The sequence below is a fragment of the Anarrhichthys ocellatus genome, unplaced genomic scaffold (assembly GCF_004355925.1).
Source record: "Anarrhichthys ocellatus isolate YVR2014 unplaced genomic scaffold, GSC_Weel_1.0 scaffold19, whole genome shotgun sequence".
NCBI lineage: Eukaryota > Metazoa > Chordata > Actinopteri > Perciformes > Anarhichadidae > Anarrhichthys > Anarrhichthys ocellatus.
The window spans coordinates 321382-345892 of NW_022280049.1; the positions used below are offsets into that span (position 1 = coordinate 321382).

Sequence of the window (24511 nt, forward strand, 5' to 3'; positions counted from 1 at the left end):
CCTATAACAAGTGCATTATTTTCATGCAACTCAAATGTGACTTGAATTTATAAGCGCAGTGTGTGACACCAGTGCCCTCTGTTGGTCTGATCCTGGCTTTGAGTAGAGGACCAGTTCACGCTACAGCTGGTTACATGTGCTTTTGAATCAAAAACTCTGCTCCGAGGGGCACCCTGGTGGCTTAGGGGTTAAAGGAACAGATTAGCCCCAGTTTGAGTCTGGCCATGGACCTTTTTTTGCATTGTAATTCACTATCCCTCTTACTCTCTCCTTTCCTGGCAACTCTCCAACAAAAGAATAAAAAGCCCCCAAAAAATACAGTCCAGATGGATGACGGCAACATTTATTTTTCGTCACTATCATAGTACAATGTAATTTATTTTTGTAAATATCTATTTACAATTACATAAATGTAGTGGTTATCATGGAATTAAACACACAGTTTCTTTCTTGTTTGGAAGGGAAGACCTCCTTGTCTTGGTTTTGTATAAAAAACTTTGGGATTTGGCTGTAGATTAGAGGCACTGGACTCAAAGGTTTACATAATGTTTCCTGCATTTTGGGCAACATGCTTATCCATTTATAATAAAAAAGTGAATAACAAGCAGATTTAACCTCTGCTCTGCCAACAGCATCACTGTATACTTGTTTAGAGGCTGAATAGCTCCACGTCAGTCAGGTGGAGCTCAGAGCTGCTGGGATTCTCCTCTCACCAGCGATTACTCTGAGCCGCAACTTCTAGATCCATGATTCGCGGTAATCGGCCACTAGCACCACCCTCCAAGTAGCCAGGCTTCACTGCAGGTGTATCTGACAGCCTCCTCTTACTCTTGGTCAGGTCTGGATAGGAGGATAAAACAACTAAATTATTTTTAGGACAGGGGTCGAACGCCTCCTACAGCGTTACAAGGTGGAGGACTTGAGATTCTCACCTGAGATTGCCAATAACATCTTGCGTCTGGCTCCAAAGGTGGAGATGCCCACTTCCTTCAGATCCTCATCAGACAGAGTGAGGAACGTCTGGTAGTCGATCTGGATGAGTACAGATAGCAGTTGCATCATAATGCTCATTCATGATTTGTAATGCTTTTGCTGATGGACAAAAGCTTGTTTGTTTGTGTTTATCTGCTCGCGGAGAGTTCTCCCACACATAGCGTGTTGCATGTGTAAGTGATGATGAAAATGTATTTTCACACAACAATTTTTAGTTTTTTTAAGTTTAGTCAGAGACGGATTAATTTTACCTCTTGTTGTTCAAACACGTCAATGTATTTAATTAGGCCAAGTTGGCTGAGCAGCTCAGGCAGGTCATCTATCATTTGGGGGGAGGGGCTCCGCTGACTGCAGCTTGACGCCCTCCTCGATGAGCACACACCTTCAAAGTAGCTGCTGCTGCTGCCTGGGAAGCTCTCCGCTAGACATCAAAGTTCAGAGAAAAATGTTAAAGGTGCCAGAGAGAAAGTGACACACTCACACACACAAAAATACTTACAGGGTTTGTCATTTCTGCTTCTATTCATTGAGGCTGCAAATGCAGGGAAGGAGGAGGTGGATGAGGCGAAAGTGGACGGGGGTGAGGAGGGGGAGGAGGAGGAGGAGGAAGAGGAAGAGGAGGGGGAGACAAGAAGGGATAAAGATGTGGATCCATGTCTGTCCCTCCAGTTGTCACGGTTGCTCCCATTACACACCTTTCCCATCTGAGCAGCCCAGGACTAGAAGGAGACAGAAAATTGTCCCAGCATTAAATATGAACTACTTCTTCTTTCATCTGCAAATATTTCACAGCAGCACCTTGTACTTCTGTCACTATGCCTTTCTTTCATCTCTCCTCTTTCTGTCTCGAGGTCAGGGCTCGAGGTCAAACGGTTACAAGAGACCACATGTTCTCAAGTGTGAGGGGGTTTTAGTGGACATAACACATCAATAGATCCAAAGTTGTAATGAGAAAGCTCATTTGCCCCTGTTGGCTGACCCGTGGTAGAAGCACTCTCTCACTGGATATTATCAATGCAATGGGCATAGCGAATGCTTCCTCCCATCTGCCTGGGTCTAAGAAGGAAATTATTTGAGGAGTGCCTCTTGCTCTTTTTAACCTAAGTGAGTCTGTTTCTCCCTCACATGCTACAGAGCAGTCACAGAGCGGACGTTCGGGAGGCTTGTAAAGAGCCAGGGAGAAGAGCTGAAACAGCTCATGTAAACAGGCTGCTGAGCAGTGGCCGTGTTGACTGAGCCGATGACATCAGACCACAGGTAGTGAACGTACAAACCTGCAGTGCTTACCACACAGGGAAGCTAAGTGCTTTAAACTGTTAGAGAGCATTACCATTGGATGAGAATGTGTTAGGGGGGGGCGCTTGTTTTACTGCACTGCAACTAAAAAACTGCTTTTGCAGCTCAAACATTCAGCAAAAGTCAAGCCTCCTACAGCTAAAATTAACAATCAAAATAAGTCACGCTAAGTCGGAAGTCCATTTCAGTTTGTTGAACCAGACATTAAGTTAGCGTGATGCTCATTTGTACCTGTTGATGGCTATTGCTGATGCTCAGGTACGGTTTGTAGCTACGTCGGCTGATGTTGCGGAGCTCCTTAATGGCCTCGGCCGGCATGGACTTGGAGAAGCCGAGGCCACTCCAGGTGTCAGTAGGCGTCTGGACCTCTGTGAGCACAGGCTTCCTCAGCATGGCTGACATAACATACAAACACACACAGAAGGGAAATTCTAACTTAAAACTTGCTTTTACTGAAATTTTTTCTTCTTTTATTTGGCACCTTAGGGGCAGCTGACTCGAGCAAGAAATGTGACACTGACATATTAGCTAACAGTTACTGATTGCCTACACATTGAGCAGACACAGAGTGATATCAGCATTCATTTCAGAGTTATGTTTCTGGCCACTTGAGAGGAATATCTGTCTTGTTAGATGCTGAAGGTCCTACTATGTTCACCAGCTTGTCGCCAACTTTGTCTGCTGTTTAGTGCATGAACAGGTAGCGCACAGTGGGTTTATCAGAGTGTTTTGCTAAAAGCAGCTTGCTGTTGCGGCTGGAAACAACACTGATCAGAGACGAAGTTACATAAAACCAAAACAATGAGCCGAAAGACGCTAGAATGCTCCTTGTTAAAAGAAACTGCAGAGTGATAATTCTCTGTGGGTTTGACACTACGAGTATCACCCACATTACACATACTCAATTGATTCATTGTTAATTTAGAAATGTGGAGAATTGAATTCACACTGATACTTTTTGAAGCACACGACGATGCATACTGTTTAGCCTCAGTAAGTCCTTCATGAAAATGCATTGCAGGTTTTCCACGTCTCCTCTGAATTGGACAAGCTGGGTTCAGGTGTTAAATAATGAATAACGAACAGTGCCTCTCCTTGCCAGCATTTGGCATACTAAATAAAACTCAAATGGCTGAGACAGATACACCCTCTTAAATGACAAACAAGTGACCCTGGGCCTCTTCTGGCAGTAGAACAGGAGACGTGCGAATATGTGATCAAAAAAGAAAACTGCAAAAGCACTCCAAAGAGTGCGATATCAATAGGATTATAACTAGTGGGTTGTCCATTGTGTGGTATGTGTGTGTTTTTATGTGAGTAAATGTCCCATTCATATACTGGCATATGGGTGTCCTAATGACTGTGAGGCAGATGGCCCTTTCAAACTGCTAATTCATAATCCCATAAAGCAACACTGAGGGAATTTAGTACCATTTGGCTACAGATCTTCCCAGTATCTCTCATTCTGCATGATGGATGAGGTACTCTTTCCTGTGTGTGTGTGTGTGTGTGTGTGTGTGTGTGTGTGTGTGTGTGTGTCCATGCCTGTGTGCTTATGAGGGCACACGCACGCACACAACTGTGTCTGCATGCATGTGTGTATTGTCTGCATTGTGGATCTGCCCCATGTGAATAAAGTGGGAGTGCCAGTGCTATTCTATTATAACTTTGGCACAGTGCAGCCCATAAACAGGCCCCTTCATCAGTTGTCTTGGCAGTGAACAGCACTGAAATGGGCCCCCTCTATCACAAGCCTGCCTCTGCTCGGGATATTAATGTGTTGCCTCGATAACACACTTGAATAAACTAAATAAGCCACTTTATCTTGGATAATCATATGATATTAAATCATGTTTTCTCAACAATTTGACCAAAACTTGTGCACTTTTCCGACAAACTAAATCATTCATTTGATTTAGTGTCGTTTGAGGAGCTAAGTCAAAGTACTCTTCCAATATGTGCTCTGTTCAGTTCCAAAAACAACAACTTGGCTGTATATAGGTGGCTGTTTGACAAGCAAAACAACAATATACAGTAGACATGTTGGGAAAAATTCCCCTGCCAAATGTGTTTTAATATATCCATCTGCAGAATACAGCAACTAGATCAATAAAGAAAAGAATTGCTTGCTTAGCAGTGCTCTGATTGCAGAAGCCTGTGCGGAGCTCTTGAAACCAGAGTAGGACAGGAAGAAATATTAAACATTTATGAGCACTAACCTCTAGTTGCCAGCAGTTTCTTCCTCTCATAGTCATAATCCTACAAAGCACAAACAAGAAATAGAGAGGGTAAATAATGCATGAAATTGAATTATTTTTTCTCTGGTTGCTGAGCACAGGCAGGGGGAACCGAACACTTCTTTCTGCTGTGGCAGTAAACCTGTTAATCCTCAACTCAGTAACCTTTGAGAGTGAGTGATGACAAATACGAAGGGAAGCAAGCAAACCCGAAAATCAATTCTCAAAATCAAATCACACCCGGTTCAGGGTTGTGCAAATCAATAGGTCACATCACAAAAAAATGTGCCTGCTGTTTTCAATCTATCTTGTCATCTACGGTTTGATTTGAAGATGTTGGAGGTGTTAAATCGTGTGTCCTCTGTCTCTCTCTCACAAACCTTCTCCTCTACAAGTCTTTATCTATAAAACACTAACCCTTCTGTGTCTTTCAGGGGTTCAGAAAGACTTGATTGTCTTTCCCCTGAGCTTTAATTGTGGCCAAATAGGTTTGTTCATAGATGCAGTGCATCATTTTATGAGCAAACAGAGATCATCGATTCCTGTTTTTCCTCACCTCAGCCTTGGATGAGTCAGCGCAAACATCCTGAGCCATCGTTACATCTCTCCTCAGGCTGTTTCTTCGCTCACTCCTCCCTCCCTCCATCTCTGCGTTCAGCAATCTGGCACAATGAGGAGACAAAAACCCACACACATATACACACAGTTGGAAAGACAAGGTTAGGTTGAACTGTGATGGCTACGTCCAACATTCGAGAGCATATCAGCATTTTCTTTCCCGAGAGCAACAGCAGCAAAACTACAGGAGGGTTTAAAAGTCAGAGTTATGATACTTTATAATTATGGATTATATTAAGGGAGAGCTGCTCCATGAAAACCTGAAAACAAAAGGAAAATATAGATGAGGTCAACAAGGTGGCTTTTCTCTAACTGTGTAAGCAACATTTTTCAACAGATCTGGCACATGCAGCTGTGTGTGTGTGTGTGTGTGTGCGTGCGTGCGTGCGTGTGTGTGCGTGTTTGTGTATTAACCACGCTAAAGTCAAAACCCTGTAGCGAATACCCATGTTCCATCTGGAGACAAAACCTTGATCCCCTTAAGGTCAACCATTAGGCTGTGACTTGGTTTTGATTTGAATTACACTTAGGTTAACGGTTAGTTAAATTATTCATCAGGGCATTAATGTAAGCCAACACAATGACCTCACAAGTGTTGAAAACAGGTGTTTTTTCCAGTTACTGCTCACCTGTATGTTAGCGCCTGCCCTGTTGAATGCCGTCTGCCGTGGTTGAAAACCTTTGTAATTTCAGGACCCTGCAGACTCCCCCTCCGACCCATCAATCCCACCCTGCTGATGCTGCTGACTGCATCACACACCTCAACATTAGAGCTCTCATCCTCTGATTGGCCAGACTGGTCCTCATTTTCTAGGATCTGAAGGAGAATCTGGTGCTTAGTGTTGATTTCTTTTGAGGTTTATTTATCAGGAAGGATTTGTTTTGTACTGAGAGCAGAGTGTATATGCAGTTTAACTACAGTGTCAAACCTTCTCCAGCGGCCGGCTGTCTGTTCCCTTCAGTCCTGTCCTCCCCTCGTCAGCGTGAGAGGTGAGACCTGGTGGAGGTGAGGGGCGGAGCTTAGTACCAGTCAGCAGCTCTGGAGGGATAGCTGGCACAGAGCCTGAGCAAAATACATGATAGTGAGTGAAGATCCTATTAGTTTGTACTACTGAGTTAAAAAGGGAAACATGTAAAAACAGACAAGTTTCCATCCATTCATCATATTTTGAATGTGTGCATAAAACACAGCCTGAATAAAAATGCCAGAAATGGGGGGTAAACACTTAAGAGGTTGAACAAATAGCTGATATAAAAAAGTTGCTGTATTGATAAAGAGAGACAGTACAAAACATTAATGAATACAGAATTTGCGATACATGGTTATGTTGCACCTCTAGTGGCTTTTCAAATTTTCCAGGACATTTGAGTGCAAACACATCTACAGAGATACATGTGCATGCTCACCCTGCTCAGAGAGACGAAGCTGCTGCAGCAACATGTTGAGCCAATAGTTGGCCAGCCCGCTGCCGGCTAGCGTGGGTTCAGGGGTCATCTCGGTTACCTTGGCAGTCTCACAGGAATCCAACCCGAGGAGCAGACGACGGGCCTCATGAAGACAAGAGATGTTCCTTTCCAGACCTTTCACCACCACTGACTGATAAATATACACAGTGGTGCATCAGTATTCAACACACCACAGTATACAAGACTACAGGGGGAGTAGTAGTTTTGCATTCAAAAATCAAAGTGAACATTCTAGAAATATTTCATAGACTTATGACTTAGTCTTATTTAATCCAGTGCCTGTGAAATAAGCAATCACAAGCTCTGTCCTATTTGAAGGTGAATTCAAAAAGATGAGGCTGGTAGGCATCAAAAACAAAATTACAATTTAATTCAAGACAGGGGCGAGGTGAATCTAACAAGGACAAAGCAGCAAAGCTACACTGATAAAGTTGTACCTTGCTGGTCTGTTTTACTTTGGGTTTGACACTAATGAAGACTCCCAGGTTTTGCATCATCTGAGCCAGTTTACACGGATCTGCCTCCCCATCTTCGCGCATGTCAAACATCAAACACACAGGCAGACAGTCCTAGATGTGCATGCAAAGACACATACACACAAAGAATGTCAAACAACAACAGATTAAGAAAATACAAGACAGAAAAATACATTTTGACACATGCAAGCAATCAAAAGACAAACAAACGCACTTGCTACCTCACACGATTGTTCTTTATTTAACTCTGTGCAGACAAAACAAAACACCGCCACACTGTACCATCAGCTGCTGCCGAGCCAGGCACACTCCGTGAGGGCTGCCCTGGATGAGCAGGGACGGAGGGCTCTGAGGAGCACTGAGGTCTGGTAGGATGATCTGGGTCTGGGTCTGGTGCATGACGCTCAGGAAGTGAGCTCCGTTCTGCCCCAACAGGAAGAGATGCTGCTGGGAGGTGACATCCATCTGGCTGCTCACTATGCCGCCTGCGACCTCTGACCCCAGCAACAGATCCATCAGGATGCAGGTCGCCTTCTGCCAGGTGATGATATATACATACATGTCATGATATCATACATCACTTAGACCTTATTCTAACGAGCATAAACTGTGAAGTGGATTACATTTGACTTTTGAATGTTTGACACTAACCTTGACAGCAGCTGCGTTGCCCTGCAGGCCCCAGACGGTGCAGCAGCTTTCATAGAAGTTGGGTTGTGCCTGAGGATGAGGTGGCACGGCCCTGAAGCTCACACTGACCCCCAACGTCTGCACTACCTGCTGGATGAGTGGGGAGCCTGCATCTGGCAGGGCCTGGGGCACCAGGCTGACTGGGAGGTCAAAGGTCAAGGACAATGGCTGCAGGTCCTATAGGACAAGAAAGATTGGATGGATGATTGGGTAAGAGTGTGATGGAGAGGAGACAGAGAGCAGAATAAAGAGATGTGGGACAGACAGTGGCTTTTTGACAAATATACCTGTCTTCTTTGTGCCAGACATTCTATTAATCATTCTATTGATTGCTGTGTCGTGACCGGAGTGAAGGAATTGCGTTTTGAGACAAATAAAAATCGATCCTAGGCAGTCTCTGCTCACACTGTACATTGACCACTCACTCTTATCCTCCTCCGGGCTTCCTCCACTCCTTCTATGGGTCCAGCGATGGAGACCTGGTAGAAGTTAATAAACAAATGAATATTGAATTTCATTTGTCTTACGTGTCTTGTCAAAGCAGCAGTCGGTGGCTCATTAAAATGCTGCTTTAGTGTCTCATGCATCATAGATTGTTACCTGGTTGCTTTTCTCTCCCGTACCGTTGTGCCGGTTGGAGTCGGGGAAATGGATGTGACACGATGTGACCTCCATCACCTTCTTGATGTTTCCACCACCTTTACCAATCACGTGGGAGTGCTCTGTGTAGGCCACGTCCATCTTTAAAGTCACCTTGTTGACCTGGATTTTATATAAACCGCCATGTCATTTGTGCAGATTACTTTTCAATACTATGTTTAGCCTTAAGATGTCATTGTCATGTCATTGGTGCCGATTCAACATGAAAAAGATCCTGCCCTTATGCACACAGTAGCTGCAAAGTCTCTCCCTACTACTTAAACTTTATAACAAACAGATTCTCAAAATAGCTTCTTATAGGAAAGTAGAAAACATGTAAAAGCGCGTCATAATCTATACGTTGTTGACTTAACTGTTCAGACAAATTGTGATAATCAAGCACCATAGCCCCTCACCCTGGTTTCCAGCACTTCTAGAATCTTCTTTTTGGCTTCCAAGACATTGTCTCTCTTCCCTTCCACCTTCACATGCGGATCTAGATGGATGTTGGAGTTAATTTAAATGACTTACAGTAAATGGGCAATAGTAAATCAATCCATTGGAACATTTGCGACAGGAAGGAGATGAAACACAGAGCACTGAGTTGGTGTCACCTTTCTTTGACTTGGCTCCAATCTTCAGCTTGGACGGCCATCTCACCTGAGTGTCAGTTTCTCTCATCACCTGTGGAAGCACAAACAATGGGAGAGAAAGAGCTCTCATTGTATGCCACAAATCACAGCACATATCGGAACACACACATGAACACATCCCCGAAACACAGCAGATCCCTTCAACCTAAGAATACAAAGTGTAATTTGCATTTCAAAGACTGCAATTATCACCTCCGTAAAACCAGCAATCACTGGATGCAGAGCATGGAACAAATGTTCACATGACGACGCTCCAACTGATTTCTAAGCTACATTTAACCAGAAGTCTTTATGCACTAACGATTATCGGTGGCCTTCACTGAGGAGAGCTGCTAGATTTTCTTTTAGTCATAAATAAAATGCTTCCTTGTGTGGACTTCTACTTACTCTCTCAAAAAACTCCTCTCCTGTCTCATCATCTCCATGCTTTGGAGCTGAAAGACACAAAGCAAGCAAACATTTAAAAAAAAAAAAAGAAAAGACAGATAAAGAGAAACACACATTTCAAAATTCCTGCAGTGCGATTTATCACATTGTGTTGGTCAGCAGCACAAAGTTCGTCTGTTTACAGCACAAGTGTTCAACATCAAGCATGTGTGCAAAGTCAACATTTAAATGTTGACCTGTCTGAGATTTGCCAAGCGACTGGAACAAGAAGTTGCCGGGAACATAAACAATTTTAAAAGGCCATCGCTCCACGGTGACATTTACAGGGTAGGGGGAGGGGGGGGGGGGGGCAGGAACGCCCTCACCCCCCCTCATCACTAGGGGTTACGCTGGCCAGAGCTGAGGAATGGGAAGAGAACAGTGTGCAGTGTGGGGGGGGGGGGGGGGGGGGGTGGTTGGGGGGGGGGACCACAAATTAGCCTAGAGACAGCTAATCACATCAATGGCATATGCTGACGTAAAGACCTCCCACTTGACCAAACATTTTTTAAAAACAACAGCAAAAACCAGAAGGAATGTGTAAAACAAAAAAAGCTTATTAGAGTAAAGTCTCAAGTGCACTCTGGCCGGTTATCACCTGAGGGGACGAGATACAACATTTACTGCCTGACTCACGCTCATTAAAACAGCCCACAGTTATCTGAGCGGAATTCGCTCCAGCTTTCCCATCGAGAGTCTGCGTGAGGACAAACAGACAAATGTCAGCCTCTATCTGCAGCAGTAGCACCCCCAGAAAGAGTTTCTCCAGTAACACAGGGGAGGCATTCGTCATAAACCTGCCAGGCAGCGATAACTAACGGATGCAGGATACCTCTGCTTCCCAGACAGGAATGATAATAGCAAAAGAGACTTCTGAATGCATAAGCCATTGCAGGTCGTAAATCATGGTGATACTGCAAAGGTTTGCATGGCAGTTACACCGATGGTGACAACAAGGACGCAGCCAGCTGGAGCCCCCTGACAGACACGCAGGGTCAGGTAGATAACAGCGGCTGTGAGGAAGGGCACACGGGGACAGGGACCTGCCTCCCCGTCTTAACGCATGTCAAACATCAGACACACAGGCAGGCAGGCCACACGGATACACATAAACCACACAGAATGTAAGTGGCAGAAAATAGCTTCTGAATAAACAGTTGAGGGGGAAGAGTGTGATGATGAAGGTGATAACAGTGCCAGAAAGCTATGGAGACTATTTTTGACAGTATTATGAACATCTCAGCTCACTCACCATACAACATGTTCTCCAGCTTCTTCCTGTCTATCCTGAACCTCTCCTCCACCCACTCGGGGTCCAGACTCTGCCCTCTTGCATTCTCCTGCACTTGCACAGAGCTTCCGCCAACTTCCTCCTCTTCCTCATCCTCTTTTTCCTCTCTGTCACGTTGGGCCTCGCTGGGCTCAGGCATCGCCGCTGAGCCGGGTCCTACGCTAGTTTCCAAGTCAGGCTGCTGGGGTGCTATGGTGGCCGGGACCGGAGAGCTCTCCTCGGTGGTGGTGGTGGTGGCCATAGCAGGACTGAGCCCTCGTCAGTGTTGGTGTGTGTGTGTTAGGATGTGTGCATGTGTGTGACCAAGGAGACCAGCAGCGAGAGAAAAAAAGGGGAAAGAGGGGCAAGAAACACCCCCTGTGTCTTTTCTTTAAATCCCCCGCCCCCTTCACTTAATTTAGTACACAAATCTCACTCTTTCTCTCTCACTTCAAGCTGTTCGAGGCTTGAAGGATTTGCTGCTATGGCCTTGCAGTGTGCAGATGTATAAGGGGAGTCACGTCTTTACTATAACAGAAACCATGTCTTCTCTATTTGAGGGGCTCCAAACAGACAAACAAACTAAATCTACAACTTCAGCTGAGGCTCAGTCTGCTCTGAACAAATCTTCTGTAATCCTCAGGTCAATGTCCATAGATTATGTGGATAGATGGTCAAGGCCTATGATAAGACAAGATACACATTTCACCCACACACATACACACACATATCCTGAAAAAGATCCTCACAACAGCACACACAGCTAACAAAATAAAAGGGTCATCCAGTTGGGTTCCACCGCACGTCTGTCCATGTCTGCCCTCCCTCCCCTTCTTCTGAATGAGAAGTACGAGGGCTTGAGATTCCAGAGGTCGGGGTGAGGGGAGTGGAGGGGGTCTATCGCAGCGGTGAGTGTGTGGTGTTTGTGTGAAAGGGGGAGCTTGCACCAATGCTTGGGATAAAAACATACTATATCACAAGTAGAACTACTCAAAACGTAGTAATATAAGTCAGCAAAATATGGTTTTTGTATCAAAAGTACTTCTTCTGTAAATCTCCTGTGTGTGCTTTCCACTGATGCACCTGTCACATATTCACATGTTTTCTTTTCAATTTTCTGAAGTCATACACATCTGAAACATGACAAGACACTGCTTTACAGTTAGGGTTAATTATTAACAATGTGTTGCATTTTATAGGCTCATTATATGTTTTTAAAATGTAAAAAAGTATAACTATCTTTGTAAAGTAGAATCCAATGAAAGTACTTGGGTAGAGTATAACTACCTGTAAATTGTACTTACGGAAAGTAATTGAGTAAATGTTACAACAGCTGCCAACAACAAGCAGGCAGCCAGAAAGTTGTAAACTCCAGTGACAGAGGGAAACTGGTTTAACAGTTACAAAATAAAGAGCAAATGGGATTTCAAAAATTAAGCACTTAATAAAACCCCTCCTTGCTTTCCCAAACTCGAGAACTCGAGTACAGACTGAAACATGGGTAAACACAAACTGCTCAATTAGTCAGGTCTGGTGGGACTCTGTTTCCAGCTCCGCTCGGTGTTTTCCATATTGCCCAGACAAATTTGGCCTCAGGCGAATGAGCAAATATCATTTGGCAGGGCAGAGAGAGATCTTGCTAACATTAAAAACTATTGCCGGCTAGACTTATTTGCCCGAGGAAGATGGTAATTGAAAGACTTGATGACTGTGTCACCATGGAAACTGGTCAAGGAGTGAATTATTCCAAGTTTAATCTGACTTTACAACTGCAGATCTCCTCTCTCCAGCCCCCCGTTTAGCCCCTTCTGACCAGAAGAGTGTGCGTTTCCAGTAAGAGTCGGAGCGTGCGTCACTGTTTGATCTATGGGCCAAATAAAGAAAAGCCAAACCGTCCTGCAGGGTGACTGATGAGCTGTGGGTGGTTTACTGAATCCACCAGTGAACCCATGAGTGAATCCTTTATTCATCTAGATAGATAGATAGATAGATAGATAGATGATGGATGGATGGATAGATAGATAGATATATAGATGATGGATGGATGGATAGATAGATCGATAAATAGACATGTATCTTGTTCCTTAAATGTGATGTTAAGTTTGACAAAACCCCTGAGTCATACACTTTTTTTCAAGGAAGATATTTTGACATGTTTGAGTAGAAAAAGTGCTGGTGTACATAATCAAATTAATTATGGCTTAATTCCCTTTACCTGCTTCAGTTTCAGGCTCCTGGTATTGTGCATGCTGCCACACTGTCACTGCTTACTGAGACACACAGACTATAACTGAGCCACCATTGATGTCACGAGTAACACCTGTGCTAATAATCAAAACGAATGTGCCTGTGCAGCACTGTTAGAGTTAAACATTCAAAAAGAGAGATAAATAGCTTATTGAGAGCACTCTAACCATGTGTCACCCAAATGGCATCTTCTGTGTACAGAGCAAATACAATATTTGTAATTTAAAAAAGCACATGTTCTAAACTACTCCATGGTCAAATCTTTTTCCACGCTAAACCGAACCAACATTCTTGTGGGGGACTATATTTATTAAATTTGGTTTGCATAAAAGTCCAAATACCTAGTCTAAAATACCAAAATCAGCATCATTAGAACCATTTTGTGCTGAATGAATATGGAATTATTCAGACATATTAATCAACAACAAACCACATAGGGAACTGGTTATAAACTGTACTTGCTGTGACACAGTCGTCCCCCGCCACACCGCATGATGGCGCTATGACGCACTGAACCACCTTTTCAGACTGAGTTGCGTCATCGGAGGCACGTCCGAGTCCTCTTCCGGTGTTCCGGTACGTCTCCGCGACGGATATATTTACCAGCGGGCAAACTGCTGGACTGGACCGACTGCGTTCGCTATTCATGGGTTTAGACGACCCTCAGAGGAAACTAAACATGCCTTTTCGGTTGAAGCAGCTTTAAAAAACACTAACCATGTGGAGAGTTCAAGGCTTTGTTGGAAGAGGTGAGAGAAATAGTTTTGACACCTTCTATGTTTAACGTTACATGCCATGTTGTTTCTTTAAGTAACTTATCGCTGTTATTAAGACATAAACGACGTTTATTGTGATTCCCGTACGGCGTAACGTTGTTTAAAGCTAACAGCTAGCCAAGTCAATTCACATAAATGTAAACAATTAGCTTCTAACTTCACTCTCTTGAGTGTAACTGACACCGCCCCCCTGGTTTATTTTGGTCAGAGTTGGTCTGAAGTATGTGGGTGTGCACTGCACATATTTTGGTAAACCTAAACAAGATTAGGATTGCAATGTAAAGCTACACCTCTGTCGATACAATACCCTGACACACTATTTACATGATATTCCAGTGTACACAAGTTAACTCTATACTTAGTATCATATTACTTGTTCCTTCCAGGACATTTTCTCGGATAAAAAAATAAATAAAAAATTGACAGACCATGTTTTTTATATCGCATAGTTTTGAGGAGGCTGAACCTTGTATGAAATTTGAATGCTGGACATTAATGTTTCATTTCTGCTGTTTGTCTCTTCCCATCACTTCTCAGTTCTGCACCGATATCATGGCAGCAACCCTCTGCGGCTGCCCCAGAACCAGGGCCAGTCTCAGGGACTGGGGGATGCTGAGATCATCAACAACTCGGTTGTCCTCTCCACCTCCCAACACTCTTCTGACGGCAGGTACTTTCCACACCTCGACCCTTCCTTTTTTTTGCTGTTCAAACTTTGTTTGCTCTGATGGAAAAAAAACTAGAAAATTAGTGAAGAGGAGCACTGAGCCTCTAACTTTGATCTCATGACTGCTCTGCCCTCAAACCACCGGCCATTTTATTAGCTGATGAAAAGAAAACCTTTTGAATTAAGGCCGAACCTCAGAGACTGCTCTCACCCCATTCCTTTTTTGTTCCTTCACCCCTCCTTTGAACCCGTTCTTGACTCGCAGCACTCCCACTGCCTCCCTTTCAGCTGGTTGCATCACCCAGTAGCATCTCCTGTACGCATGACGAGGGTTAGTCGAGGGCGCAGAAACAAAGCCTTTGTGCCTCGAGCAGAATATTTCTGTGATGCCTTCATACAATATACTGGAAATAAAAAAAACAACATCAAATTGTAATTTTTATGTTTGTGCTGTTTTGTTTTTTTTCTGTCAGCTCTCAAAAAGAGGAGGATGGAGAGAGGAGGAAGAAACGAAGGAGCTTTCATCTCGGCTTCGCTGAGCTTCCACGTTACACGGCCCTGGATGCTGTGGGATGGGTGCGTCCTCTGCTTTCACATGTAAAAGACTGAATATGTTTCCCAATATGCCCAGTGTAATCAGCTCATCCCAATTAGTCTACACTTTGTTGAAAGAGAGACGTCAGGCAGCTGCTCTCTGAGGGTTTAAACCGTGTGGACTGATTAGACAAACAGTGCACGATGGCTAAACCGCTATTATTACTAAATATATTCAGAGCTAACTGTGATGACAATAACCAACCTTAATGACAAAAAGAAGCAACCATTCAACACCGGTCCACCTCCACAACTGTAATCTCTGCTGCACTCAAAGCTGTGCCGCTGTTCTCTTCTCCCCACTTATTCATTCATCCAAGCGCTGTGTATTCAATTGTGTACAAACTAAACACTCAAGGGAATCACAGTCATTGTTAGTAGAAGTGAAAATGAATGCAACCATTGAACAATTATGAAACGGGCATTTTGGAGCATTTGGCCTTTTGCTCACAACATGATCTGGTTCACAGTTGGTCACGTACTCTGTTTATGTTGTCTCCCTTGATAACTACGACTTCATTAAGTATGCAGCAGGGTGGCCAACAATGTGTCATGGAAACCCAACAGTCCCAACCAATCTCACTGCATATAAATGTGCTTTCTGATTTACCATCCCCGGAATAGAGTATGTTAGTACCAGGAGTAGCAGTGAATGAATGAATAAGTGTTTGTCCACAGGGTGCTGCAGCAGTTCTCTTCATGCAGATCTGCAGGAGGATCCACTCCAAGTTCTCCTCAAACTCTGAGCCCAGTCCCATCCCCGGAGCCCTGACGGCACCCGCCACTCTGCACAAGTGTGGCTACCGCATTCTGCTGGAGATCTGTGAGTCGCATTAATGTAAAGAAGCAAAAGGCCCTCTGATGGCTCACTTTTTCATACAAACGATGAAATCCAAGATAGTTTTAAATAACCAACATTCAACTCTTTAAGAGGGTTGTCTGGTAACCGCAGGGTCAACGGTTCGATCCTCGACTGGGACATGCCATGTGGGAAGTGTCCCTGAGCAAGACACTGAACCCCCGGCTCCCCGGCAGCCACTGCTCCCTATATACAGGGATGGGTCAAATGCAGAAGTCAAATTTCGTGTATATGTATATGACAATAAAAAGGGGTTTCTTTCTTCTTTCTTTTACATCTTGTGATCACAATCCTGACTTTGTTTTGTTGTGCCTGTCTGGGTTCTCCAGTGTCTAGACGAGATGTCCTTCCCAGAGGGAGGACTGTGTTGTGTCTGCAGGAGGGGCCAGAGAGACAGACCCAGGCTCAGAGCAGCAGCAGCAGCATTAGCAGTTCAGGTGATGCCGGTCTTGACAGCAGCAGTGAGCCGGTCCACCTGACTGCTGACTGCTCCATCTGTGACCAGCAGAGGGCGCTCCTGAACCAGGATTGTCTCATACCCGGTTTGTTCTGAGCTCTGTGGCGGTCATAGTTAAAAACATTGTTTATACATAATATTCATCTCAACATGTTGTTTGTGTGAGCAGGATAATAAAGCATTGTTCTTGCCTGACTCACAGAGGAATCACCGGTGTCGGCATCCTGTCCTCTACAGAATGAGGCCGACCGAGACAACACGGAGACGACAGACGCCAAAGACGAGGTGGACGTCTGCCTCCTTGAAGTTTATTTCAATAAAAGATGCTTTTTTTTCTTCATCCTTGCAGATGACTGACTTTTAATCTAATCTGGATTGTTGTTTTGATCCTCTTCTGTGTTTGCAGGACATGCTGTCTGATGAGGAGAGGCTGGCAGGAGCAGCTCTGAATCTCAGACATGTGGGAGATAATAGCATTCCTGTTATCCTCAACATCATTGGTAGTCATATTTACACACGTTCTCCCTTTTTAAATCTTTGAGTTATTTTTGTTTTCCTCCGTCTATCGCTGATGTCTTCATCTCTCTGTTTATCGCAGGTTTAGAAAGTGCCAAGAGTGAAAACTACGAGGAGGCGTTCACGTGCTTTGTAGCTGCAGCTCAGCAGGGTTACAGCAAGGCCCAGTTCAACACGGCCGTGTGCTATGAGAAGGGCAGAGGCGTCGTCAAGGACAGAGACAAGGCGAGAATCCAGACACTTTGCTTTCCTGAGTGTTTCCTCATTCTGACACACATCATACTTACTTCCCTCCTATGTGAGAAGCCAGTCTTGAGAGGGTTTCCGGTGTGTTTTCTGTTCCAGGCTCTGTATCACTACTGGCAGGCAGCCGCTGGTGGTCACAGACAGGCTCAGTACCGCCACGCAAAGCTGCTGCTGACCAGCAGGGGGTGCCAGAGTGTCGAGCAGCTGAACACGGCCATCCACCTACTGGAGCAGGCTGCTGCAGCTGGACTGAGCAAGGTGTGAAATCATCACAGAACCTCATTAACTCCTCTTGATTATTTCAAACAATATCTTCATGTCTTCACAACTCTTGTACATTCAAATACTGTTTGACAATACTTAAATTATAATTTTCCATTGGTGCTTTTCTACATTGCTCTTATAATGTTATGAGATATCATACTGCACTTCAACTTTAAATAATTTAAGAATTTATTGAGACTTTTTTTTTTTTTTTTTTACATATAACAGTAGGAAAAGCACAGGTATAAATAATTAAGTAAATTATTGTACATGTTGTCTGAGTTCCATTTAGCTGCTTCAGATTCAGGGTCCTGCTGTTGTTGGTGTTGGCTCACTCTCACGCCTTACTGGGACATTTTAATAGAACACAGCCAACAATCATAGTATTAATAGTGTCTGTGTACTCACTCTGCGTTTACTTTAAATATTGAAGGAAACTTCAAGAATTAAAGTTAATGTATGCCTGCAAGGTGAAGGGAGAATCAAAAAACTGAGAACGTTTTGATGAATTGATGGAATGTGGGGGGCTGCGTTTAACAACAGCAAAACTGTATCAAAACATCTGTTTAATGATATAATAATATAGTATAATCCAAGTCTTGTCTATCTAGTCGTATGCGCAGTACTTCCAATGTGAGACGGTCTGATAGAGGGTGGCGGTTTTTAATCTCTGGTAATTGCATTTGAGAGCAGTTGGGTATCAGCCTCTGATTAGTTGAAAGACCCGAGGCATCAGGAAGTGCTTGTGGACGGCTAACAAAAATAATAACTGTTGTCTACAAGAAAGAATCGATAAATATTCATGAAAACATTCGGTGTTGCATTTATCGTTATGGAATTATTTAAACGAGTTCTCCAAAAACACACTGCAGCTCAATGCTGGAATACAAATCCTCTGGAAGAGATACGATCGGACCAGAGCCCTCATCACAACGTTAGTGAATCTCATGCAGGGTCTCAGCGATACTAAGTATGTCATGTATGTCTACTATATCGTAGAAGGTTATATATGTTGTATTTTAGCATTGTAAGCACATTGGTCCATTTGGACGGGAGACGTGCTGCAGCAGTAAATACATCAAGGGCCATTATAAAAAAACATAGACATGGTTAAGTGGCTGATCCTGCTTTATGATCTGGGATCAGTTCTATTTCTAGTAACTTCATCAAACGTGTGTGTGTGTCTGTGTGTCTGTGTGTATCCTCATCCTCACAGAAGAACTCTGTTTCTCCTCCTCTTCAGGCTCAGGTGTGCCTGGCCTCGGTCTACACTCGGGAGTCGGTGAGAGACGGCAGCAGGTCTGTCCACTACCTGAAGATGGCAGCAGAGAGCGGAGTGAGCGCCCTTCTAGATGCTTCTAGAGTTTGATCTATGGCTTTATATCACTGAGGTTTCCCCTCCCGCTGTACATTCATTCTGTATTTGTCAACAGGGTGTCCGCACCGTCTCCTGCTTTTCAGTATTCACCGCTTATTTTTAAAACATCCCTACTTACACGGGATGCTGCAGTTGTGTTGAAGCAAATAGTGTTCATTAATGTTACTTCAAATCACTTTAGAGCTACAGCTGATAGTCCCATTGTTGGTTTATAACGTGTAATATTAAGCACAAGTTCTACCACTTCGTCAAGTTCTTGAAGATTAAATCCCATGTTTATTTTTGATCATGTGCGCAGGACAACACCGCCCTGCTCTTTTTGGGTCAGTGTTTTGAGAGTGGCTTTGGCGTACAGCAGAACCTGAGGATGGCGGTTGAATACTACAAACGAGCCGCTCAAGCGGGCAACAAGCAGGCTCAGAGCTTACTGACGCCTCTGGAGGATGAACTCGGTAAGGGTAGGCACACATTTGTCTTAGTCATTGCATGTTGTGCATTTGTTAATGATGGCACTGCATGTGATAAGCTTTTAATGAGCCTGGACAGCAGTGATTTCTCTTATCTGTCTCCCGTTCCTCCTCAGCAGAAGATGCCGTGTTGCGCTGCATCCGTTCGGCTCCATGTTTCTCTGCAGCCGACCGGCGGCTCCAGCAGCCGCTCTCCCCTCCCTCCTCCGGTCGCCCCATCACCCTTCCACTACTGCCTCACTCCTGGAGCACCGGGAGCCTGTGTGTCCCCCCGGCTCTGTCCTCCACCCCGCTTCACCTCCATCCACAGAGCACTGAGGGAGGAGCCTGCCAGTGGACCGTAGGGGTCGGATAGTTATCCTGAGCCAGCACAGGTCCAACTGAGGAATGTGTTTCATAGCGGGAATGTATTTTAACCAAAGGAGAAAAAGGTCAAAGTGCGTTAGATGTGTACATCATGTGAAGTCTGGATTAGACTGAATCCATTTTATACTTGGTCAAATATGTGTGTATAGACATTTTGTTGAAGGTGTTTTCTAAGGAGAACGAGTTGTTGGATGTAGGTTTTTACAATATTATGTGGATGAAATATGGAAGCTTTTTTTTATTATTTGTTTCTATACATTATAGAGTTTTCTGTTATTTTAAATTCTCCTGTGAGTCAGAAATGTGATCTATGTGCCTTTGGGGAGGATGAGAATATTTGGTGGGTATTAATCACGTGCTTTAAATTAGTGTCATAACGTTCAGTAATACTGTTACTGTATCTTTGTAAAAGAACAAAAAGGTAAATGCTTTCTGGTAGTCCAAACTTTATATGAACTGATGCACTGTGAGGAGGATGATGTACTGATAAAGGCAGATCCTGAGTAAAACCATTAAAAATATAATCCCTAAAAGCTGCTTTGTTACTTTTTTACTTTGTAATTGCAATAACTACATAAAATCAGGACCACTTTGAGTCAAACTTCATATATTAATCCAACGAGAACTAAACTGTTTCAGGGTCAGATGTGATCATCGGTGTAGCACTATAAACCCGACCATTCATGTTTCTTCAGACCGCTGCATGACGTAAGACTCTGATGATGTGAGATTTCATTACCTGAGTTGCAAAATAACGCGGTAGATTTATTACGGTTGCGTCTCCCTCCGTCCTGCGTCCTGCGTCCGCGCCACTGATTGGCCGGTCTTCGCTCAGAGCGCCACAGCGCCGCTCCGCTCCGGGATCCTCTGGCGCAGAGAGAAAGCTCAGCTTGGCCGCCAGCGAACACCGAGCCGGGCTGGGAGGGCAGATGATGTGAACCGATACGGGTGTCCGTGCTGTAGCTACGGGCGGAGTGGCACTTTAAAAAGCGGCTGTCGACCTCGAAGCTGCTCACTACTGCGCGTGTGTGTGTGTGTGTGTGTGTGTGTGTGTGTGTGCGCGCGCGTGTGTGTCGTCGTGGGAGCGGAGGCGCAGAAGCCCGGAGGCTGACTGAAGCGGTGAGTGGATGTAAATAGATGCTCTCGATGGGATGCGCTCCCCCTCCCAGTGCTGTGGGGCTGGATGCTGAAGGTTTACTGCGTCTGTTCGCATATCGACAGCGTTGCTTCCGCAACGATGGCAACTCCACCTATATGCTTCCTCGGCGTTATGGTGGATTTAAAGATGATCTAACGCGAGTTTATTAAGACGGCAGCAAGAAAAGAGGGGCTAGAATACTCCACCCATGACATCATCGACTTTTCAAGTTGGATTTTGTCCCCAGCTTGTGCTTTCATCTGTTGCTCTTCATTTCTGAAGCGGTGGGTGCAGTTCAGAGTTGAGGAAAGAGGCCTCTCATTCCAGGGAGTAAGTTGAAAAAGGAGGATTTCCTCTGATCTCTGTCGGTATCTAGATATTACCTGATGATGAATATCCAAAGCATATTATTGATGAGACGTTGATATTTCTTTATAGGGTGACCTTCAGGTGTGAAAGCACTCTTGTCTGTAGATCTGTATACAGGCTGCATAGATGGTGAAAACAGCTTGAGTAGATGAGGATCATTTTTTGACACCTGGCTCCAAAAACCAAGAGACGACATTGTATTATGTCTGTCAAGAAGTTGCATTTTTATGCAAGACTTATGTGATATCTGCTTGTTTTCTGTCTTATATTACTGTACGTTTCTACTGCAATGTAAGCAGGGCACATCTCAAGGAAGAGCAGCAACAGAATGAAAAGATGAGTTTATTGTTGCATAATTGTTTTATTAGTAGACTATCCAGTTTGCTGCTGTTCCCGTGACCAGCTGCTAAAAAAAATCTTGTGCATCTCATGAATGAGCTCTGCTGTTGGAGAGCACAACAGATTTATTGAGAACAGTTTAACTACCTCTGTGTGTTGACTGCCCCACTGTCCTGCAAACTGCTGTGTCATTCTCCTCGCTTTCTCCCTCTCTAATAACCGTCCTCTCTCCTCCCCACTCCCCTCACATCCTCTCTTTGCTCCACTTTGTTTAACTAATGGAGATCTGGCTTCATTTCCGGGGGTAAATAAAGAAAAAGGATGGTCCAGTTTGCCTGCAACTCTTGTATAATAGTTTTAAAAAAATAGGAGAAAGGGACAATGAGGAGTTGAATTGCTGTTTGTTTATTTCTCCTTGTCTGTTTTGGGGATTGTGTCAGGATGTGTAATTTGTCCTCTGACTCATACAGCATATTTGCTGTGATTTTCAGCTTCAGTTGCTCAAGGCTCAATTTCTAGTGCACAGCTTTTGTGTCTTTTAGTTTGGTACGAATGTATTTTTTCCATCTTTTTTTGAAAGGTTCTTATAAGGCCAAACATCCAGGAAACTAATTTGAGCCTGGAAACAATGTTGTCCATTAGTTAGGGTGGTAACATAAGCTCCAACATCTTTTACAAAAGCATTGCTGAATGAGAAAAGCTGGTATCGTGATGAGACTGCACGGCTCAGTGCAGGTAGTCTGTACCTGTTGACGCTGTGTTTGTGTCTGATCACAGGCCTGGAGTGTGAGCGCAGATTCAGCACAAACAGTTTGTTTTGGTTGTCTTGCTCAGTGACACAGGGCCAACACGACAACCACCCGGGGAGAGGGGAGCGGATAGGGGCCCCGCATGAACAAAGTGCACTGTCCAGGGATTCTGCTCTCTCCAAAAATCCTGCCTCTGTCTTTTCCCAAGATTTTGTCGTGCTTTAAAATCTGCTGTGTTTGTATTTTCCATGTTTCTGAGTAAAGGCGCTGGTGATGACTGCAGCATTGTTTTAGGTGTGTGTGTGAGTGTGTGTGTACACGATGGGGCAACAGGATGTTTATGCATTATGCTTGCGTGCCTGGACATGTTTTTCTACCCGTGTCCGTGTTCAGTTGCTTCCCAGCTTCCCACAGAGTTGCAATCAAATGAGATCATTCAAAGACGGAAGTGACAGTGAAGCTACCCATACATGTGCTGTGTCTTAAAATCACAATGACTCTCTGCCACTGTCTTTGTTGCTATCCATCTGTCTCTGTGTTCAGCATCACAGGGCTGAGGGCTGATCCACCCAGAGATAAAAGAGACACGGTTAGCTAGCTAGCAGGAGCCGCCACTTCTCCTCCCCACAGATTGGCTGACTGCTCAGCTCCGCCTTTCAATGTCAGTCCTGGACGAATACATCGAGGGTCTGACTCACTCCCAATACCATGCAAATGCAATCCAGCTTCATGTCTTTGATGCAGTGTTTTTATAGCATTTCAACAGTGACATCTTATGTGTAAAGGGGCGTAAGGCTGGAGAATAATCAGCACCATAGTGTATCAATATAAGCCTGGCTGAGCTGCAGCTGGAGAGCAAAGAGCAAGATGTTTTTATCTGCTTTGTGTTCCGTCGTAACATCAGAGAAATGCAAATGAGTGACACAGCACTGAGCGTCTCAACCTGATGATGTCACCCTCATGTGATGATGTGAAGAAAACACCCAGAGAGTACTTGGGCCAGAAATGATTTTTAAACAAATATTGTATTAAATTATTTGTAGCATAGTATTTTAGTACAAGATATAAGCCGAGAAGCCAGAGAAACAAATCTTTTAAAAACATACTAACCCAGTGACCAACCATCGTCCAGCCATAGAGGTGAGAAGGCATAAAAGCAGCTTGCAACCACAGGAAGGAGTGTTATTGTACTCTGCCTGACTAAGGGAAAATGGAAAATGAGGAACACTTCCTTCTCTATCTTTCTATCTTCAACATCTAATGAAAAAAATAAGGTTGAATCCAGGTTAAAGGACTGTTATCAAAAATGTTATGTATAATGTTATATGTTTGTGTAAAAAAACCACCTATATATTTACATGATTTTTTTTACAATCTCTAGTATCAACATTGGCATCGACCTCAAAAACCCAGTATCAGTTGTGTTATATTGTTTGGCACATGCAGGGTATACACTGTTTACATGACTTCTGACAGTGTGTCTCTTCTCTCATCAGCTCTATCACGGCAGTGTATTTCCTGTCAGCCATGACGTCAGTACAAACTCCTCCTCTCTCCCGCTCTGGCTCCTCCCCCTCTAATGTGGGTCTGGCCAATCGCAGCGGCGCCTCGGCCACCCCTCCCACCTCCCTCAGCCTTCGCTCGTCATACAACCAGTTGCTTGGGCGAGATGTCATCAAGGAGTCCATGGAAACCGGAAGTTCGGCCACCTTGCCAAAGAGCCGTCAGAGGTATGCAATGACCAGTGTGCGGAGCGCCATTGGGATCAGTGACAACTTGGCTTTGCCCTCTAAAAACCAACCTGGAACCAGAGGGAGGGGTCTCCCCACCAAGTCCTCCTCCAGCTCTGCCCTCTACTCCTCCTCGTCGTCCTCCTCGCTGTTTAACACAACCAACCCCAAACTGGCCAAGAATGGGGCTAACATGCAGAGACGAGCCGAGAGTCAGCAGTTGGAGCTGAGCCGTGCCAATACAGAGGGCAAAATTCATAATGATCTCATCAATAACCCCAGTTCTGACTGGCTAGAAGTTGGAAAAGACAACTCGCAGCTGCCCCCGTTCCGTAGAAGGACCAAGAGCTTCTTGGAGTATCATGGGAAGGGCTGGGATTTGGACCTCAGTTGGGGAAACAAAGAGGACAAGGAGGAGAAGAAGAAGCAGCCTTCTCCAGAGAAAGAGGAGGCCAGCCCTTCCAAGGAGAGGGAGAGCCATAAGGAGGAGAAGCCCATCAGCAAGCAGACCTGCCAGGAAGAGGTGGAGCCAGTGGTGGAGGAGGAGGAGGAGGAGGAGGAGGAGGAGGAGGAGGAGGAGGAGG

The 24511-nt window shown here is 44.5% G+C and overlaps 3 protein-coding genes across 7 annotated transcripts in view; 2 read left to right on the forward strand and 1 right to left on the reverse strand.

Moving 5' to 3' along the window:
* Positions 1-346: 346 nt before the first annotated feature.
* On the reverse strand, positions 347-20753 carry bicc2 (bicaudal C homolog 2). Of its 2 annotated transcripts, none has more exons than XM_031857752.1 (19): positions 20342-20753; positions 9457-9503; positions 9031-9100; positions 8833-8912; positions 8378-8539; positions 8203-8256; positions 7739-7954; positions 7370-7621; positions 7049-7180; positions 6552-6741; positions 6074-6207; positions 5774-5961; positions 5083-5188; positions 4509-4548; positions 2521-2684; positions 1493-1712; positions 1245-1414; positions 933-1032; positions 347-840 (listed from the first exon to the last, which is right to left on the reverse strand). In XM_031857752.1, the coding sequence occupies exons 3-19, from the start codon at positions 9095-9097 to the stop codon at positions 710-712; spliced, it is 2406 nt and encodes an 801-aa protein (XP_031713612.1). In that variant the 5' UTR covers positions 9098-9100; positions 9457-9503; positions 20342-20753; the 3' UTR covers positions 347-709. The 2 variants fall into 2 exon arrangements, with proteins under 2 accessions (XP_031713612.1, XP_031713611.1); XM_031857751.1 differs by lacking the exon at positions 20342-20753 and adding an exon at positions 10748-11633.
* Positions 13557-20128, forward strand: dele1 (DAP3 binding cell death enhancer 1). Of its 4 annotated transcripts, XM_031857762.1 has the most exons (12): positions 13562-13761; positions 14326-14458; positions 14929-15031; positions 15728-15872; positions 16238-16450; positions 16568-16650; positions 16772-16865; positions 16964-17106; positions 17227-17385; positions 18635-18727; positions 19068-19227; positions 19356-20128. In XM_031857762.1, exons 1-12 carry the CDS (start codon positions 13731-13733, stop codon positions 19589-19591), a joined length of 1593 nt encoding a protein of 530 aa, XP_031713622.1. In that variant the 5' UTR covers positions 13562-13730; the 3' UTR covers positions 19592-20128. The 4 variants fall into 4 exon arrangements, with proteins under 4 accessions (XP_031713619.1, XP_031713621.1, XP_031713620.1 ...); XM_031857759.1 differs by having other exon boundaries at positions 13557-13761; positions 16964-17385; XM_031857761.1 differs by having other exon boundaries at positions 13558-13761; positions 16964-17385; positions 19068-19221.
* The window catches only part of apbb2a (amyloid beta (A4) precursor protein-binding, family B, member 2a), a 35111-nt gene continuing 31011 nt past the window's right edge, over positions 20412-24511 (forward strand). The window contains exons 1-2 of the mRNA XM_031857758.1: positions 20412-20721; positions 23694-24450. Of these exons, the coding sequence (XP_031713618.1) occupies positions 23725-24450 (726 nt within the window). The 5' untranslated portion in view covers positions 20412-20721; positions 23694-23724. The remainder of the gene's footprint in view (positions 20722-23693; positions 24451-24511) is intronic.